The 13,971-nt window shown below is 48.9% G+C and overlaps 2 protein-coding genes across 2 annotated transcripts; both read right to left on the reverse strand.

The window, feature by feature from the left end:
• Window positions 1-230: 230 nt before the first annotated feature.
• Window positions 231-9,136, reverse strand: LOC123115985 (probable staphylococcal-like nuclease CAN3). Its single transcript, XM_044537011.1, has 8 exons — window positions 8,840-9,136; window positions 8,084-8,140; window positions 7,264-7,375; window positions 1,496-1,740; window positions 797-853; window positions 551-710; window positions 361-429; window positions 231-275 (listed from the first exon to the last, which is right to left on the reverse strand). The coding sequence occupies exons 1-8, from the start codon at window positions 8,974-8,976 to the stop codon at window positions 231-233; spliced, it is 882 nt and encodes a 293-aa protein (XP_044392946.1). The 5' UTR covers window positions 8,977-9,136.
• A 1,643-nt stretch (window positions 9,137-10,779) lies between these two features.
• Window positions 10,780-13,093, reverse strand: LOC123111385 (putative pentatricopeptide repeat-containing protein At1g77010, mitochondrial). Its single transcript, XM_044532175.1, has one exon. It carries the CDS (start codon window positions 12,934-12,936, stop codon window positions 10,870-10,872), a length of 2,067 nt encoding a protein of 688 aa, XP_044388110.1. The 5' UTR covers window positions 12,937-13,093; the 3' UTR covers window positions 10,780-10,869.
• Window positions 13,094-13,971: the final 878 nt, after the last annotated feature.

Here is a 13,971-nt window from a genome sequence, read left to right on the forward strand (position 1 = left end):
CCCGCCGTGTGTGAAGGCTCTCGCGCTTTCGTAATATTTCTAGTGGATGCTTACCCATGCGGCCGTCTGTTTGCATGGTGGCGTAAGTGGAAGTGAGTCTGCAGTACTTAAGTAAAAATGAAGAAGTAACACCCCACGGTGCATATAAAGATATGATTAATAGACCTCAGTGGTGATGTGTCTTCCATTGCGCTCGTCTCTTCTCCAGTCCCACGGCTTCTCAGGGTTATTTAACGCCAAAAACCTTGGCATGCAGCTCTTGCCTTTCTCTCCCACTGCACAATCAGAGCATAAGCACAGAACTTTCAGCTGATATAAACATATTCTGCGAGTACATTTTTGTGTAGTAGATTTTCTTACTTCAAGAAACTCTCGCCGTGAATCATAATTTTTGAAATACCATGCATGACCATTCTTCAGCATCTGCTCCTGAAGGACCGAGACACACACAATCACTCTAATCAGGATTGAAGCGATATCCAAAGCCTTAAAAAGCATGTGAGGTATTGAATAGCTTCTCTCTCTTTTTACAGGAAAGTTTCTAGTTCACCTGGATGAACACACTGTCGCAATAGATGTCGCCAACATATCGGCCAAATTGGTCCTGCTCATACACATAAATTCTGCTGCTTTTCCCACCAATGAGCTTCACCAAAGCATCCTTTGATTCCTTTCCATACGGCATCTTCAGCTCCGGTGCATCTATTCCCCTTTAACTCGCGAAAGATTGTGCACTTCATGACATTATTTCCCGTTATTACTGAATTTGAAGATGCAAATTAGAGCAGCATTATACCTCATTCTGATTCGGTATTTCCTTGCAAGGATCTCACTGCCTGAACGGATTATTATCCTGCTCACAAAAATTATTAGTAAGTTATGATTCCATGTGATTCCAAATAATATATGATTAAATCAAAGCAAGAACCTAATTCAAACTGATAGGGTCGCGCTAATCGCATAAATTTTGTCTTCCGGCGGAAGTCAATGTTTTTTTTTGTGGTTTAACGTTATTATCTTGTGTTTCTTATGCTGAGTTTCACATTTGTGAGTCAACATAAACGCAACTTTATTTTCATGACTTATTATCTTGCGTTTCTCAATTGAAAAATAGTTCTAAGGAAAAATCACACCACTATTTTTTCAGCTTCTTAAATGGAATTCAAACTTAATGAGCCTACATATAAAATATCAAACATAGACGTTCACACGGGATACATTCAACCAGCTTGGATGGCGGTCCAATAATAGAATATGTGTGTAGATTTCTGTTATATGCCGGTTGTGGCTTTTATCTTTTTCTCCTTCATGGATTTTCTATGTACCAAATGATGTTAGTCATACTCTAAATAATAAATAAATATGGCTGTGTGCATCAAAATAATGCAGAGGCAGGGGGTGTTAACCTCCTTTTCTAAAAAAGGAAACATTCCCTGTTACAGTAAATTATGGTATAATTAAAGACTGGGAATATGGAAAGGTACGGTTTTAATACTTGTATCCAGCTTCGTCAATGGTACTTCGAAGAGTATCAGCCCTGTCGTAATCCCTACGGATACGTGCTTGAGTCCTTTCAGTCACCATCTCATACACTTTTTGTGGTACATTTTCTGACTCCCTGGGATCATCCATTACAGCAACATAAGCAGTAAAGCCATCACCATCTCCAATGCACTTTGCATTAACCTGAGAACCATAGTGATTATGAGAAACAGCATTTGTCCATGCTGATGTAAAGCACTGTTCATATTTTGATGTCAGTGTAAGCATATTTTTCAGTCTATCACATCTGACCGGCAAAGTGTTCAGCACAAACTGCACGCCATCTGGAAGTGCCCTTGGAAGTTGGTTTGAGGATGCTGCAGCGCTTGTTGGGATCGGGAAGTTGTAAAATTCAAGAATACCCTTATGGAAAAACATTGTTAGTGGGGTGAGTATGACATATATATTCACTTGGAACAGAAAAAATATAACGCAAACTGCAGTGAATTTCTAGTTGGAAACTATTCTCATTGATTGATCACAGGTGTTACAGAGTACAACATATATGGAGAGTGTGGAGTTGCCAAACGCCCCTACAATGGTGGCACGCAGGCCAGGCGTGGCTGACTCGGTCACAAAAATACATACAAGAGATGCTACAAAATACATACGCTAACACCCCCCTCAGCCGGAACTCCATTTGGGAGGATGTTCAGGCTGGACCGAAAATCAGAGAACACCTGTGATGGTAACCCCTTGGTGAAAACATCCGCAAACTGAGAGCTCGATGGAACATGAAGAACGCGAGCCTCTCCAAGAGCCACTGTGTCACGAACGAAGTGCAAGTCTATCTTGATATGCTTGGTGCGCTGATGCTGAACGGGGTTACAAGCGAGATAAGAAGCACTTATGTTGTCACAGTATACAATGGTGGCTCGGGTGGGCGGGTGTTGAAGCTCAAAGAGAAGCTGGCGCAGCCAACAGGACTCGGCAACACAATTTGCAACGCCGCGATATTCCGCTTCGGCACTGGAGCGGGAGATAGTGGCTTGCCTCTTGGAAGACCATGAGACGAGGTTGGATCCGAGGAACACACAAAAACCAGAAGTGGACTTCCGTGTGTCCGGGCACCCCGCCTAATCAGCGTCAGTGTAAGCGATGAGATCCGTGGTGGAGGACTTGTATAACTGAAGTCCGTAGTGAGAGGTACCCCGGAGGTAGCGAAGGATCCACTTCACGAGCTGCATATGAGTGTCGCGAGGGTCATGCATGAAGAGGCAGGCCTGTTGGACGGCATAGGCAATATCTGGACGTGTGAGGGTGAGATATTGTAGGGCTCCGGCAAGGCTGCAGTATAGTGTGGGGTTAGAGAGAGGCTGGCCAGCATGAGAGGATAGCTTGGAGCTGGTGTCAACAGGCGTTGAAACGGACTTGCAGTTAAGCATCTTGGCTCGTTCCAAAATCTCTAGAGTGTACCGTTGTTGGCACAAGAAGATACCGGACGTGTTGGGGGTGACATTGATGCCCAAAAAATGATGGAGAGCACCGAGATCGGTCATGGAGAACTCGCGTTTGAGCGAGTTTATAACGGAATGTAGTGTGGTGGGAGTGTTTGCCATGAGAATGATATCATCTACGTAGACCAACAAATATGCAATAGAGGCGCCATGGTGAAGAACAAAGAGTGAGGAATCACTCTTTGTGGCGCGAAACCCGAGGGAGAGAAGATATGCTTGGAACCGAAGGAACCAAGTGCGGGGGGCCTGTTTGAGGCCGTAGAGAGACTTGCGTAGATGGCAAACGTGGTCCGGTCGAGAGGAGTCGACAAACCCCACAGGTTGAGAACAGTACCCCGTCTCATGAAGATCGCCATGAAGGAAGGCGTTCTTCACATCGAGCTGATGTATGGGCCATGAGTGAGAAGTAGCAAGGCTCAAAACCACGCGAATGGTTGCCGGTTTGACAACCGGGCTGAATGTCTCGCCATAATCAACGCCCTCTTGCTGAGTGAAACCGCGAACGACCCATCGTGCCTTGTATCGAGCCAAAGAACCGTCCGAGTGGAACTTATGGCGAAAAATCCACTTGCCCGTGACCACGTTGACACCTGCAGGCTTAGGCACCAAAGACCAAGTAAAGTTGTTCATTAAAGCATTGTACTCTTCTAGCATGGCTTGTCGCCAATGGGGGTCTTTGAGTGCAGATTTGTATGTGGATGGGATGGGTGACATGGAAGGAGTAGTGGTGTCCGCGAGGAAAAGGCGTTTGGGCATAAGAAAACCGGTTTTGGCTCGAGTGGACATGCGGTGTGCATTGTGGGGTGGTTGTACTGGAATGGCATGGCGGGGCAGACGTGGCTGGTTGGGTGTGGTTGGCGCGGATTCGGAGGTGGATTCGTTGGGCCCTGGCGCAGTGCAGGGCATTGGATCCAAGGCGGATTCGGGGGCAATAGAGGAGGCAGACGCGGTCGTGCGGGAGACAGGCGCGGGAGGCGAGACGGGTCCACCGGACGAGGTGTGGGGCGAGTGCGAGCGAGCCGCGTGGTTGGGTGGTGCGGGAGACGAGCCTGGGCCCGGAGAAAGCGACGGGCTGGTAGCTGCGAGTGAATCGGCTGGGCCCGGGGAAAGCGACGGGCTGGTGGGGGTGGGCGAATCGGGTGGAGGCGCAGAGCCAGTGGGGGTAGGTGGGATACAGTGGGGCCCGGTGAGTGGGATCGCGTGCGGATCAGGAGGTGGGGGAGGATTGGCTGGTGGGATCGGCGCGGGATCCAGGGAGGGCAGCGGGTTGGAGTTATCTGCATGGGGATGTTCTGTGGAGAGGGGCTTCTCGTGCCAAGATGTGGCAGGCTGATACGGAAACGTGGTTTCGTCAAAAACGACGTGGCGAGAGACGATGACGCGGCGTGATGCAAGGTCGTAGCACCTGTATCCTTTGTGTTTTAGGGGATAACCTAAGAAGATGCACCGAGTGGAGCGGGGAGCAAGCTTGTGAGCGGAGGTGGCATACAAATTGGGGTAGCATAAGCACCCAAAACCCGGAGATGATCGTAGTTCGGGTGGACGCCGTGGAGAAGGAAGTAGGGAGTGTGGGAGTGAATGGCACGAGAAGGGCGCCGGTTGAGCAAGTAGGTGACCGTGTGGAGGGCTTCTACCCAAAAGGGTGGGGTGAGGTTTGCTTGGATAAGTAGTGTGCGGATGATGTCGTTCGTCGTGCGAATGAGGCGCTCGGCCTTGCCGTTTTGTGGAGAGGTATGAGGGCAGGAGAGGCGGTAAGCAATGCCATGTGAGGAGAAAAATGAACGGAGGGATGTGTTGATGAACTCACCACCATTATCGCATTGCATGCTTTTAATGAGCACGTGAAATTGTGTTTGCACGAAGGCAAAGAAGCATTGTAGGATGGTGGAGGTGTCGGATTTATTGCGTAGGGGAAAAGTCCAGGAGAAATGTGTGTAATCATCCAACACGACAAGATAATATTGATAGCCTGAAAAGCTTACAACCGGTGATGTCCATAGATCACAATGAATTAAGTCGAAAGGAGAAAAAGTTCTACTAGTAGACGAAGGAAAGGGAAGACATGGCTGGCGACCTAATTGACAAGCACTACATGGAGTATGTGGCTCTTTATTACAACCAGCAAGAAAATCATGATGTAGGGAGGAAAAGCTATGTGCGCCGGGGTGACCAAGGCGGCGATGCCACACATCCGATGAGGTGGTGAGGAGAGCCGTCGTCCTGGATGGAGTGGTGCCGGTGAAGGGGTAGAGATCGCCGGTGCTAGCGGAGATCATGAGAGTTCTCCGAGTGCGTAGATCCTTCACAAAAAAACCACAGGGAAAAAATTCAACAGAGCATGAGTTGTCAGTAGTGAATTTGCGAACTGAAATTAGGCTAGTGACGACGGTAGGGGAAACGAGGATGTCATGAGGCGAAAATCGTGAGGGGTGAGGGTGGTGGAGCCAGTGGCTGTTACCGGAAGCTGTTGTCCATTGCCGACAAGAATAGAAGAAGGGACACGCTTTAATGAAGAACGAGACATGGTCAAGTTACCTTGGGTGTCGGTCACGTGCGAGGAGGCGCCGCTGTCCATGTACCACTCGGGGGCAGGGTTGTGGGGGAAGCCGGAGTTGCTGTAGGCGGCGTTCAGCATGGCGAGGTGCTCCCACGATGGCTGCGGAGGTGGGTAGTACGGCGATGGAGGCGTCGGCGGGTACATGTTGTAGGCCTGAGCATGGGCACCCAGACTGGGGCCGAGAACACCAGCGGTGTTGGGAGGAACCCAGCCGTTGCGCGACGACGGGAGCGCCATGCCATACGGGGCGAAGTACCCGGTGAAGGGCGCCGGCTGGGGCGCCTGGTGACCGCGCGCAGAGTAGTCGTCGCGTCCACGGCCGCGTCCTCGGCCACGTCCGCGGCCACGATCACTGCGACTGCGATCATAGTGCGGCTGTGCGGGAGGGGCCGGGGCACGGTCAGAGTGAGGCCGGTCGGAGGAGGAACCGCTCGGGGGGCGATCACCTGAGCCGCGCGAGCCGGAGCCAGAGCCGCTGGCCGGGCCGCGGTCACCGCCAGAAAGGGCGAAGGCCGAAGCGCTTTCTTCGGCGGCGCGCTGCGCCTAAGACTCCTCGGCCAGAACCACCCGTGAAAGGACGGTGTCGAATGGGAGGCCCTGGTCACCGAGGACGACGCGGATGGTGTCGAGGCCGTGGAGAAACTGAGTGGAGAGATCGGTCTCGGTGACGGCGTGGTCGATGTCCGCCAGGCCATCGGTGAGGAGCTTCATACGACGCGCATATTCGGCCACAGGGAGATCGCCTTGCTTGAGATTGCGATATTGCCGGTTGAGAATCATGTACCCAGCAGCGCGATTGGCGAGGAAGAAGTCGCGGATCTTTTTCCAGAGGGCATAGGTGGTGGTGGCGCCGACGACGTGGTCGACCATGGGGTCCGCGAGAGTGGCGTAGATCCAGAGAGCGACGTGGGCATCAAGCTAGTGGTAGGAGGCGTCGGCGTTGGGGGGGAGCGGGTGCTCAATGAGAAAATGGACGCCGTAACGGATCAGCACCATGAGGAAGAAGGACTTCCACTTGTGGTAGTTGTGGTCGGCCGGGTTGAGGAGAAATTTGATGTGGTACGTGATGTGGTCGGAGAAGATGGGGTGGCGAGATGCCGCCGATGGCGCAGGAGCCGACGGAGCGGAGGTGAAAAGAGGGGCGAATTGAGATCCGGAAGAACCGGTGGTGCCCAGAGAGGGAGATGGGCTGGTCCCGAAGATGAACGGCGGCGAGGAAGCCGCGGAGGTGGCCGAGGCGGTGTGGGCGACGGGCGCCGTGAAGGAGAGCGCGGGCGGGGAGGTGCCGGAGCGGGGAGCCGCGAAGGAGGAGGAGTCGGGCTCGGCCATGGGACTGGATATCTGATACCAAGTTGAAAACTATTCTCATTGATTAATCGCAGGTGTTACAGAGTACAACATATATGAAAGTGTGGAGTTGCCAAACGCCCCTACAATGGTGGCACGCAGGCCAGGCGTGGCTGACTCGGTCACAAAAATACATACAAGAGATGCTACAAAATACATACGCTAACATTTCTTGGGTTTATCGTTTTGGATTATACACACAAAATTGATACTAGTGTGAAAAAAATATTTTTAACAAAGTTTGCAAACTTGTAGCTATATATGCCAGATCCCACGCACACAAATAAGACAATTGATCCTTGCATCATTCCCTTACACACTCCCGCTGAACTATTTTTGGATCCAAGAGAGACGAATTACCTCCAAATCAACTCTTGGGATCCAGTTTAGGGCTGTCGCAACTAGCTGGGCAGCCTCTGCTGGTGTTCTCGGTGGGGTTGCGTTCCTGTATGCTTCCAAAATACACTTGTACCTGTTCTCGTGTAAATTAAAAGATCAAAGTGTTTAAGTCAAAATAAGTGTATCATATACCAATTGTTGCTAGTAGGATGTACTTTTGAAAAAAAAAGTTGCCAGTACGATCTATCAAGTACTATCCCTCTTGTTCTTTACCTTACTGATACAAATAAATCAAATAAACAACAAGATGAAGTCAGCATGTGTGCACTGTGGACTTGGAATCCAGTCTCAATCTTGTGAAGAATGTCACAGAATTAAACCCAGTAAACAATCAAAGCATCATTAATCAATATAAACCGCCAAGTAAATCCTACATATTTTTGGCTATACTGCTTGCAAACATTGTTTTTCGTTCCTTTTATCTGTGTCAAGCAAGTTAACAATTTTCAGTTTTTTAATAGGACACCAATTTGCTTGCAAGTTTGTTCTGCTCTTGTTTTACCATTTAAAAGTACGGTGTGTTCTATGTTTACATAAGTATTGAGCACCTTATAATACGAAGAGTAAGAAACATTTGGATTGGAAGAAATTTAAAGTCATTCTGAAACCGAGAACTTATAAAATCTAAGTCAGTACCGGAACTTCCTGTTTTCTAACAACCATAGGTGGCTTTATTAATTCTACTAAACTCAAACAAACTTTTATATCAACAGGCACACCACATGAATAAATATTTATTATTATTTTTCTACAAAAACAGCCTTTTGAAGCTACCCCTTACCAATTAATCTGTGCTTTCTTGGACGAAGTGACGTGCTGTCCGAGCCCTTCCGGAACCTAAAATATGAAACATAAAATTCCATGTGTGCATTTTTAGATAATGAAAGAGAGCCCAGCCTCGGAGCCTCTGCATCCGAAGATGCACGCCACATCATAGGATAAGAGGAGGTAAAACATTGAGCTTGCCTGATGCGTCATCAGAATGTTAAAGAATAAAAATAGGTGAGCGCTCATAGAAATTGCTAGTAGCGGCAATGTGGCATACTGCCTCAAGTCCAGTATATACACATGCACATGCATTGGTCCGAGGGACAGAAGTGGAATCGTGTACTGAAAATAAGTGTTGAGGTCTGAAACTTTTCCCTCACCAAAATGACCAAAGCTTAGTGGAAAATAATGCAATTGCTGCTCTAGCTAGCCTCAGAAACAGTTGATTAGTTCATCCAGGAGGCAAAATTTGCTTGCGGTGTTGGGTCAAAAACCTTTGAATGGTACCAGTAGAAAAGGCAAAGATTGACAGAAGCTACAGTGACACACAACCTCCATGATTTCTTCTATTCTCACCCCCAAACCCCAAATTTACACACGCGCGCGCGCACAGAGAGAGAGAGAGAGAGACACGCGCATGTACACATGCACAGGATATCACACGCCAAAGGCCTTCTCCCAGCACACACTACGCAGTGAATAATCCTATGATTTGTGATGGAGTGACCACCATTCATGCATGCATGCTGACAGGGACGAGTGTGTTATCATGGATGAGGATTCAAAGCTGCCGAGGTCGCGCGTCAGGGCGGCAATGGCGGCGGCGTCCGGCGCGAGGCCATGGGGATCCAGAGGTTCCTGCTGCTGCTGCTGCTGGGGCTGAAGGGACCTCAGGATGTTCCCCATGGATCCCTTCTCCTCCGCCTCCGCTGCTCTATGCTACTTCCCCTTTTTCTTCCCACGGTGTGCATATATGCTGCTTCTGTTTGCTCTGCTTGACAAGACAAGACGAGTGGTAGAGTGATGGAGCTGACGGCACGGCAGTCAAGAGAGTGGTGGGGCCTAGTCTAGTTCTAGGCACCGGTGCTGTACTGCTCGTGAGTGGTTTTCCTTTTTTTTTGAACAAGAGAAGGCACCAACAGGTGCCAATTTCATTCAGCTCATTGACAGAGTACATCAAGCATTACATAGACCTGACAAGAAATTGAAAGAAAGAGAAGCAGAATCTAAGGCTGTGAGCTGAAGAACTATCCTGGAAGACAGAGTGGTTTTCCTTTCCGTGGTTGTTATAAGGAAAACAAACACAGGTGTCCCTCCCAAATTACAACTTTGGAAGCATATGTACCACTCCTCCATCCAATTTATACTCCCTCGGTTTCACAATATAGTGCGTCTTTATTTTTTAAAATTTAATTTTGATCATAAATTTAACCAACGAGACAGCACAATATAATGCGTCGCGTTTTCAGTTCTAAGTTAAGTTTGACCATAAATTTAACCAACCAAACCGACTGCGGCGGCAGCACCAGATCTTGAGAAGCGCGGGCGCACTATATTGTGAAATGGAGTGAGTGCTATCTATTAGTCCTCTCGTATTTAGGTTCATAGTTTGATCATGATTTTAACTAATAAAATATAAGTTATACATAGCAAAAATAATGTCATGGGAAAGTATGTTCGAATACAAAGCCAACGATATAATTTTTAATGACATGCATTAACATTTTGTTAGTAAAATCTGAGGTCAAAATTTGACACGAAATACGAAGGAACCAATAATCAGGACAGAGGTAGTAGTAAATCAACGATGATTAATTTAGATCCAAGGAAGTACCTCTGTTTTTGAATGTAAGACGTTTTGGCAGTTTAAATATTTGGGAAACAAAGAGTGTATTTATGTAAGCAGGAGCACCAGATTTGGATCATGAGGGTGAAGTTAGTCGTGTCTCAATATTCAAATGCATCTTCTGAATTTACAACGATTATGAAACTTGATATGTCCGGATTCCGTTCGTAGGTTCATCTCAATAGAGAGATTGCCCCAGGTCCCGGGATACTTTTCTTGCAATCTGAATGACGGGGTACTCCGTTCAGTTTTTGGAACAGCAATAAAAGAACTGACCGTGGGTGGCTTCAGACTGCACTTTCTTTCTCCATAAACAATTTAAGAGGTGGATATAATTTTTCATTGACTCAAGGATTTCTGATCTGAGATTGCAAATGAAAACTCATTTTACAACATTAAAAAAACCACTAGAAAAGAAAAATGTAAAATTAATCTTGGTTTCTCTCATCTAATATGTGAATTATTATTTTGGACCGTTTGTCTCCTAGAGCATTCGGATAGTTAAATTGGCTGCTTGTTTGCCCAAAATAGTCATTCCAACCAGTATCCAACTGGAATGTCATCCAGCCTACCTGTAGTACTGACAGCAGAAAAATGGTATCAGTGAGGGAAAAAAATCGTTTTAGAAAAGAATTACCTGCAGATTTCTTACTGCTAACCAGAACCTGGTTCCTCCAATTTTTCAGGTTCTGGGTAATCAATAGAGCAAACGTAGAGCAAGATCTTCCCCACTGGAGTTTATTTGTGGTTAGTAAAATTTAAAGAATCAGTTTGTATAGAGACGGCAACGTTTCTAGGTGTGTCTTTGTTTGTGTTTTTCCAGCAGCAAAATTTGTTTCTGGCTCATCTGTTTACAGAGATGGTTTGCGGTGGGAAAACAACTTCTCTGAGATAAATGCAGAAACAACATGCTCCTACAATTTCCAACACAACAGCTGATCAAAACATAATTTCTAACTGTCAATCCAACTGCAACCAGGATTTTTCGCAATTCTTCTCTCACGCATCATACCCCTCATTTCAGCTGATTTGGCCCAATCCCCTTTAGCAGCGAGCACGCTGGACAGCTGCACATACAGACTGGAATGTGGTGATCCTGATTCCTCCATCTGCTTCAGTCTCTTTGACATCTTCTTGATCAGAGCCTCATTGCCCTGAGCTCTGCAACCACCAACAACTGTAGTCCAACTTACTGTATCGGCTTTAAAGGGCATATTCTCGATGAACTCAACTGCTTCATCTAGCCGACCTGCCCGGACTAACAGGTCAGTCACACATGCATAATGCTCAGCTGATGGAATCAGACAGAAATCCTCCTGCATTTTCTTAAACCATGTCAGTCCTTCTTCCACAAGTCCAGAGTGGCAGCACGCGGAAAGGACACCAACAAATGTCCGTTCGGTTGGTCTTTCACCGCTAACTCTCATCAGCTCCAAGAGTTCTAGTGCCTTGCGTCCATGCCCGTTGGAAGCATAACCAATTAGCATTGAGTTCCACATGACTTCGTCGGGCTTGTATATTCCATCGAAAATTTTGCAACCATTGGCCAAGTTGCCACATTTGCAATACAGATCGATGACTGAAGAGGCTACAACATGGTCAGACTGCAAGCCAAGAACAGTAGCAAGAGAAAAAATCTGCTCCCCAAAACTTATGGAGCAAATATTACTTGATGCACTCAGAGCACTAGCTATAGCAACCTTGTCGAGCCGCACGCCAAGGCGATGCATCTTGCAGAACAGCTCCATGGCATCAATTGCATGTCCATTCTGGCTCAACCCAACAACCAAAGAGTTCCATGATATGACACTCTTGCTAGTGATCATCGAAAAAACTCTTTTCGCCTCTTCTATCCGCCCACAGTTTGAGTACACGGTGATCATTGAATTGAGCACCACAGTATCGTGAAACCTAAGCTCACTGAAAGCTCGACAAGCATCCTCCCAGAGGGTGCATTTTGAGTAGAAGTCAATGAGAGCGCTTGCTGCTATCATGTCATTGACAGTCCCACTCTTTAGACCACACCCATGTATCTGCTGCCCAGACTTGAGCATTCCTGAAAAACCACAAACATTCAGAACGCTGGCATACGTTGAAGAATCAGGCAACACATCTGACCGCATCATCCTTACAAAAAGAGCAAAAGCATCATCTCCAAGGCAGGCAAATGCACAGCCACTGATGAGAGAATTCCACAAAAGAATGTTGAGGTTCTCCACCCTATCAAAAATATGTAACGCCTTGTTTAGCTGTCCACGGGAAGCATAGCCATAGACCAGGGCAGAAACAGAGAACTCGTCAATCTGTGCTAAACCATCAAAGACACGCCGAGCAGAGTCCACATCCCCACACTTGCAGTACATGTCCACCAATGCGCAACTCAAAACCGAATCCAGTTCAATCTTGGCAGTCACCATTCGACTATGCACTTGTCTCCCAAAATTGTACTTCATCCGGTCAGCACAAGCACCAACAACCGTAGCAAGCACAAAAAGATCATTGCACGGCGAGGAGTCCGCTGCACCACCGCGTGCCGAACCAATCTCTCTGAACAAAGCAAACGCCTCATCCACACGGCCGCACCGGACATACCTATGCATAACAGCGTTGACAGCCACAGCATCCTTGACGGGCATCTCGTCCAGCAGACTGCGGGCGGTGTCCAAATCCCCTGCAGAGACCATGCCTGTGATCACTGCGTTCCACGAAAAGTTGTTCCTTTCCGGCATGGAGCGGAAGAGACTGAGCGCCTCGGCGTGGTCCCGGGAGTTGAGGTGGGCGGTGACGAGGGAGTTGTAGGAGAAGCAGTTCCTGCCGGGCATTTCGTCGAACAATCGCAGTGCGTCGCGGCGGTGGGTCGGAGAGAAACGGGCGTACATGAGGAGGACCGAGTTGGAGGGCGGGAGGGAGGACGGGACGTGGCCGGACTTGAGGAGGACCTGGTGCAGCTGCTGGCCGGCCACGGCGCCGCAGGTGCGGAGGAGCTGGATGGAGCCGCGGACGTCGACGGCGACGGCCATGAGGCTCTGACGTGGGGCATGGGGGTTCAGTTAAACCCCAGAAAGTGCAAAATTTTTGGACTGCTGGACTCACGGGTGTGCTGTACAAATGACCACACATACACTGAGAGCATCTCCAATGGGGAGGTAGAGTACTCGCGCTGCAAAAAGAACAACATTTTAGTATGCGCATGGCCATTTGGCGAGCTCCAATAGACGCGTAAAAAAAAATAAGAACGCGGGCGGAAAAGCGGCATCGCGCCCGGCAGTTTTGGCACGTGTCGTCCAACGTGCTTGATAAAAGCCGCGCGCGGGCGCCCGCAAACCGCCATCTTCTCGCCTCGCCTTCTTCCTCGCTTCTTCCGGTGCCCCGCCGTCGCCGCGCCTCCCCCCTCGCCACCATGCCGGCGCGCCCCCGGAGCACCTCAGGCTACCGCTGCGTCCGTCTCCGCCCCTCCGGCATGTATTACGCGGAGATCCGCTCCGGTGGTACATGCATCGGGCTCGGAAAGTTCGAGACCGCACAAGAGGCCGCCCGCACGTACGACGCGGCGGCGTGGCGCCTCAGAAGGCCATAGGCGCATATGAACTTCTCGAACGCGCGAGCAAGCGCAGGAACTCACGCCTCCCCCGCGGCTAATCACCGACGAGGATCGCCGCATCCAGCGGAGGCGGGAGCGCCGCCTCCTCGTTGCCGAGGCGGATGAGCACGCCATGGCGGTGTGGCGCGAGCACTTCCAGCAAGATGTCGTCGCCGAGAACGAGTTCTGGGTGCAGAGGAGGCCGAAGCGAGTCACACGTCGGGCGGACAAGCGTGAGCGAAAGGCACTGGCGGAAGCCCAGTGCGACCTGGGACGTGCGTCGACCTAGGACGAGGACGATCCTTGATGGACCGACGCATTTACGTCGTCGGACTACACCACTGAGGAGGATGAGGAGGAGTAGTTTTTATCTAGTTTATTTGCATCGTTTTATCTAGAACCATCGTTTTATCTAGTTTTATTTGCATCGTATGAACTAGCTTGTGGTGTTGGACTTGAATTTATGTCATGTTTC

The sequence above is a fragment of the Triticum aestivum genome, chromosome 5B, assembly GCF_018294505.1.
Source record: "Triticum aestivum cultivar Chinese Spring chromosome 5B, IWGSC CS RefSeq v2.1, whole genome shotgun sequence".
Taxonomy (NCBI): domain Eukaryota; kingdom Viridiplantae; phylum Streptophyta; class Magnoliopsida; order Poales; family Poaceae; genus Triticum; species Triticum aestivum.